Here is a 6,757-nt window from a genome sequence, read left to right as displayed (position 1 = left end):
CCATGAGACGTCTATCCGTAGACGATCTGCAGTTAGGACTTTAATCCTACACTTCGTCATTCTGCATTCTCAGGGCAGCTCTTAATTATTATTATGACTATACCATTTTCATCTTTGCTAGGCCGAGATGGCATGGACCAAAGCATGGCAATGTGTTCATGGTTCCTCGATTGTCTTGAAAAGCGGGATCATTTACTCGATGACATTTGGTTTAGTGAAAAGCCCATTTTTACCCTGCGGGATATGTTGATTAAAAAATTGCTGTCTATTGGGCACCCCATTTCCTTTTGTCTCAAGAAGCCACTTCATACTGATATGTACAGTGTATCTGGCTTTAAACACTCATGGTTTAGCAGGTCCTTATGTTTGGGTACCATTGAACATAATTTCGAAAGACGCGATAAGATGGGTCGAGTTCAAATTAAGGAGGGCATGTAGAGAGCACTGCTTCTAGTACTTCTAGGAATTCCAGAATAAAATTGTTCGTTTTTAAACTCTGTGAAAGAAATTAATTATTGTTTAAATGTTGCGGGGATGGAAAATCAAAGGTCAAAGAGAAAATAAAGAAAAATTCAACCAATCTTTTCACGACTTCCTTTGCAAGATTTTTTTTCAAAATGGTGAACTTTGCTTTTTTGGGTGCATTTTTCTTTAAGCCATTTTCATTTTCAAAATAAGTTTCCTCTTCGTGGATTTTATGTCAAACAAATTCCTTTTGAATGATTGATGTCTTTTTTTATGTAGTAGAGGGTTTTACGGCGCTCGCAACTGCATAAGGATATGAGCGCCAAGGGGTGGGTGTCAACAGAGAAGTCTTTACAGGGAATTAGACTTACTCTGCTCACCTCTCTAGCTTCAACAGCACAAGGTCTGCCTCGACTATCAAGGCACCCCGGAAACAGCAGGTCACAAGAGAGTGACAAACATACACAAGAAGTAGAGGATATGACAATAGTAAGGGTTAGGAAAGAAAAAGCAGCAGTTCCCTGTTGTGACAAGATGAATCGGCCCATTTACAATTCTACTGTGCTTGAACGAGAAATGTCCCCCATTTGGGAATGGCCTTAAGACACTCCAGTCAGTGGCACTACCCCCCATGATGTCTATTCCAAAATACAGCGTTCTTGAGCAATTTTTGTGCGAGATATTTAAAAAAAGTTGGTTGTACAGTTGTTTTTTTGTTGATCACCCTGTATATGACCTTATTGTGTTGCAAGTGCCTTAAAACACTTACCGTTGAAACCATGAAACAGGCCCGGTAATAACTGGGATTTTTTAAATCCCCGTGTTTTCCTTCTCTTTGTCTCTATTAAAAGTTATCGGCAATAACAGGGCCTCATCGGAACCCAATCGGTTATGGCAGGGACAAAGGCTCGTTAACAAAGTGTAAAAATAAAAAGTAAGAGAGAGAGTAGTAACAGACTGCAGACTTCGGACTAGATCTAGCCGTAAGCCTAGCGACATGCACGCGTAATGTATCATGAATCATGCGCAGGCTACTTGTGGTAAGGGAAACTACCCATGAATAATACAGCTGGATTAATCCACAAATGCTTACTTCCCCTGCATTTCTGATTTATCCAGGATCTGATACATGACGACATGTATAACAGAACTTTTTCTATGGTCCCACCATCCCTGTTGTTATATCAGGTTTCCACGGTACTAAAACTAAGAAAGCCTAAAATTTGTACACTATGCATGACTATGAAAAGATGTGTACTTAACAATAACAAGATTTCCACGTCCTACATGTAGGCCTACTACATTTGTACGAATTTTGCTATGTGTGAGCTAGTGTTACACGATAATCCAACTCTACAATAGACTCCGCTCCAAAGCATTCCTTTTATTTGCTGCACTTTGCATGGAATGTGCATTTAGCATTACACAACCATGTCATTTCCCATGGAGTGGGGGTGGGGGGGCACTTTCGCTGATATTCATAATGCAACAAAACTTAATTATAATATGTATTTTGAGAAGGATTCCACTTATCACGGTTATGACTGCAAAGGTGTTGATTGAAAGAATGAGTGTTGGAAAAAAGCCAAAAGACCTACTCCACTGTAGAGATGTGTCATGTTGGAGAACAGATTCTATAAGAAGAGGGAACGGTGATAGTCCTTCTTTCCGATCAAAAGACATCTATCGTCCTGATCTCTGCTCCTTCTTTTTTGTGTTTGTTACTCTCTTGTAACACCTTTAATCTTCAGCACTTATATGACCTTATTGTGTTACAAGTGCTGTAAAACTCTTCTTACTAAACCTAAAGGTGATAGTCATTGTATTAAAGGGAAGTGACCACTCCCCAACTACCTGTCAATTGCAACTTGGTAAATGCAGGGATGACAGACATTCTGAGATTGAGAGGCTTTTTCAGTGATCCGTTGAACAAGTACGTCATAATTTTGTTCTTCTGGTGCAGGTGATCACTTGAATCCTAAAGTAAAACTACAGGACTACCTAGTGTTTTAACTTCTACAGCGTTTATGCCTGTTGCGCATCAATTGAAAGTACTCTCATTCTCTCACACAGAGTGGGTGCTCTGGTGTGGTTTGCTCTTTCTTTCCTATCAAACTCTATCGTCTTTATCTTTCCTCCTTCTATTTTGTGTTGGTTACTCTCTTGTAACACCTCTAATCTTCGACACTTATAAATGACCTTATTGTGCTGCAAGTGCCGTAAAACTCGTACGAAAACTTAACTCTCCCACAGACAAAACCACACACAAACAGTCCAGTGATGCTCCATCATGATAAAAAAAGGCAGGTACAATTTCAAAGTAACAAACTATCGCTTTTAGTTTTATTCACACTCTGCAAACAAATACAAGTAAATTTCATTTCTCATACATACTTAGAATTAGATCTGGAATTATTTTACATTAACATGACAAATATCTTCAAACAAAACAGTTTAAATTACATATATATCAGACAGCACAATTGATCATGAAATTACATAACTACAGTCCAGTCCATTTATAACTTATAACAGCCTCTGTTATTATTATATAACAGTGATCAATCAAATCCCCGGTTTTCTTTTTCTCTCTATAAGTAGTTGAAGTAAAATGAACCTGGCTATAACTATAACAGGTTTCAATTTGCGCAGACTCGGAATACAACAGCGATCTTACAGTGCATGAACTTGCTTTCGATCCGTCAAATTATTAAAATTTGTCTCAACCAAGACATCACCTGTTTGTATGATTGCTTGCCAAAACACAAACTTTCAAACACACACCTCCCCATAGTGTTGGGGTCACTGATAGATTCAATCTCAGTGTCAGCAGAATAGCCCACTGGAAAAGGATATGCGGTAATCAGTAATTAATTGAATAGCCAAAATTATAGTTTTTCTGCGGGTAAAAATTATTCTGATCTTGAGCTTGTTCTTAGAAAGTATTAACAAATTCGTAAATTGGGGTTGAGCGCTATAAATGTCATTCATTATCATTATCAAAACAATTTTGAGGATAGAATAGATGAAAGTAAAACTGTTACTGACTCTACTGTTAATAGTATTAGTTACCAACACCAAAAAGTAGAAGAAGCATACTTTTTATACATCATGTGTACAATGAGCCCTGAGAATATTTCAAAACTGCAATTCAATGAAAAAATCAGTGGACGCACGATGTTCCTTCCAAGCAATTCCTTTCTTTCATCCCCAACTACTGAAACTCGTGTGTTTCAGAAAAAGTTGAAATAAAAATAGAGTATAGGCCTACCAAACATATCTTGATAACATGTACTTTAATCTATACAATTTCAAGGAAACGCGACATGTTGACTCTGCCTTTACAATTCTGAACAGTATATCAAATTCAAATGCTTGAAAAAGACGATCTCTTTCTTTAAATCAAATCAAACCTCAATGCAAAAAATTGACAGCAAGTCCTCAGCTATACACTTTGAGAAAGCAAGGAGCGATAGCAAAGTCCCCTTTCACTACCCATGAGATCGGAGTTGACACCCTAGAGCTGTCCTGACATAAAGTAATTGCAGACACTTTATGCTCCCACCAACACAATTTCGATCATTTAGTAGAAGGGCGGCTCCGTCAACCCTGCCTGTCCAAGGCCAACCCAGGCTGAGAGGGATACAATGTCCCAGCAGAAAGACTGAGACATAATTATATATGTACTAAATACTAATTTTCCTCACTAAAAATGTTGTGTGTTCAAAGTCAAAGAGCAAATAAAGCTTCCGACCCTGAAAAGCCTCGCTGTCCATTTCCCTTGAAAAAAACTCCACAAATGTCATCATTTCCACCTTTTAACTGTGCGATCAGCTCAACCCACAAATCCATCCAAGAAGTGAAGACGTAGAGCAGGCTAAAAGTCATCTTCACACACAGACACAGGCAACCATCACATTGACCGCTTCTTGATCTTGTAAGACTCCTCCATACACCACGTTGTAAAGTGAAGTATGATGACGGGAGTCTTAAACGGGGTGCCCACTACGCCCGGCGCCCGACTCGGTCGCCTGAAACTGAAAACAAACATGTATGTTTTTGAGGAGACCGAGTTGGGCGATCGGCCGATCTCATCCGTAGTGGGCACCCCGTATTACTACACCGAGCAGTTGAATGAAATCTGGCACAACTTTCTAGCTAGCAGACTCTCTAGCATCATTTCGCGGTGGACTTCTTCTCTTCCTCCTCCCTCTTCAGCCGCTCTTGCACGAGCTCCTTCAGCCTCCCCTCAGCCTCGGCAGTGTCCAGACCCAGCTGCTTCATCCTGGGTATAGCCTGAGCCAAGTGAGGCTCCTCAATTCCCGGTACTCGGTCGAAGAGATGAACGTTCAACTGTTCGTCCAGATCGTTTTCTTCCCGGAGGTACAAGAAGTAAGTGAGGAACACAAACAGACTGGCGGCGACGATGACCCCCTGGTATTCGTTCCTGTCCACTGGCTCGGGCATAGACCGCACGTTGGCGGCACTTGTGGTGAACTTGATGGGCTCTGAGCTGATCTCCTTCTTTTTCCACAATGCAGGCCCAGTGTGCACAGAGCGACTTTCACTGAAATGAGACATAGAAGTAAAGAAAAAACCATTAATAAGCTTGAAACACTTTAATTACAACTTCGGCTAAGACTAAGAGTATTCAATTTAAACATTTTTTTTTTCGCAAAGGGAGCTAAAACATGCAACATTTTTTGTTCTCTTTCAGTCAGGACAAGCTAGATTGATCAGCACTTTTTACTTTTAAGTTATAAACCTAAGAGAAGTAAACCAACCTTGCCTTACTGACTGATATTGAAGAAAGAAAAAAGATATCCAAGAGATGAGAGTTATTACTATTACATGATATGCACAGAAAACTGAAGACAAGCTCATAGATTACAGTCTAGCACACGCTAAATTCAGGATATGTTTAAAGCTTGATGAATAATTATGAAACGTACACAACAAATAGACACAAGACATTTGTACGCATGAGCAGTAGTAACTGAGGTGTTTATTTAGAGACCGGTGGGTCACATTACAACACAATGGGCCAATTCAGTCCAAGCTTTTGATTCTTCTGTATGAAAAGGCTGCCTTAATTAGTTGAAAGTGGTTCGACGTGATTTATAACTGTAAAACCTCAGCGGCACAAACACAAACAATCACACACAAAACTTGAAACATATTCCGTCTATGAATGAGTTGGATTAGTTGGCTGTGTAGTCGCAAAATGTAAAACGCATCTAACAAAGGACCAGTGAGTGTGTAGGTATCTAGTATTGTATCTGTATCACGGGGGGAAAGTGTGTCATAAACTTTCACCCCACTGTCAGGGCTAGGAGAGCGTGAGCCCTCAGTAGAGTGTTGTATTTCCCAGTCTTTTACCTTTTTACAAGCAGAGTTTCATTACCGAAGGGCCGTGGGAATGGGTTCATCCAGTGCTGAGCCCTATAAGACAATTGATTGGCTGTTAGGTTATTATAGTTGTAAGCGGTGACACCACACCAGTTATTGGATAAACGAGCAAGCCGTCAAGTTGATCACTCTGTGTTCATTGCTTGCGACCATAACGGTTTCAACTGCTCATATTTAGTTATTTAACCCTATCCATACGCCCTTGGGTCATTTGTACCTTGTATTCTTCAGATTTTAGTATACTTCTAGTACGAAGTTCTCTTCGAAACTTTCAATATTTCTCAAAAAATCATTTTGACAGACTGCTGCTTGCAAAGCTTAGGCCTATCGATCGGATTAACGAGTCACTTCCTCTTTGGAAAGTGGTAGCACAGATTCGAGTTCCCCACACTGTACGGGTACGATAGTAAAATACAACGAACGGATAACAGGGTTAAGAAACTTTCATTTACTGTGGGATAGAGTTGGAAGGGGGGAGGGGGGGCGCTCAAGCCCCTGAGCCCTTCACTACCCATCGCCACTGATTCACACACCACAATGCAGCGACACACTGACTGTTTTCAATTACACCGTATATCACTCTATCACCCACCCTCACATGGCTACATTCATCAAGGAAGTTGTAACACACTGTACGGAACATTACAGCAACTGCAGCAAACCTGCACTCATCACTACATGGGATTGGATAGAAGGGCGAGAGCCCAGCTGTTGCTCGATCGATAACAACGACAACATAAAAACAACAACATTTAACAACAACAACAGGAAGTTTTAGGGCCTTACTTACAACTTGTACACCACACCAGATAATGTACGATGATCGCTATGTTTCAATACAGTACCTGCAGTGCGTATTATTCAGTGTCTAGAGTAGAGTAAG

At 40.3% G+C, this 6,757-nt stretch overlaps 1 protein-coding gene across 1 annotated transcript in view; it reads right to left on the bottom strand.

Moving 5' to 3' along the window:
• Window positions 1-2,778: 2,778 nt before the first annotated feature.
• The window catches only part of LOC101864244, a 6,889-nt gene continuing 2,910 nt past the window's right edge, over window positions 2,779-6,757 (bottom strand). Inside the window, exon 2 of the mRNA XM_005104785.3 lies at window positions 2,779-5,032. Within this exon, the coding sequence (XP_005104842.1) occupies window positions 4,642-5,032 (391 nt within the window). The 3' untranslated portion in view covers window positions 2,779-4,641. The remainder of the gene's footprint in view (window positions 5,033-6,757) is intronic.

This window comes from Aplysia californica, unplaced genomic scaffold (assembly GCF_000002075.1).
Source record: "Aplysia californica isolate F4 #8 unplaced genomic scaffold, AplCal3.0 scaffold00436, whole genome shotgun sequence".
NCBI classification, from domain to species: domain Eukaryota; kingdom Metazoa; phylum Mollusca; class Gastropoda; order Aplysiida; family Aplysiidae; genus Aplysia; species Aplysia californica.
This window is presented reverse-complemented; position numbering and strand designations above follow the sequence as displayed.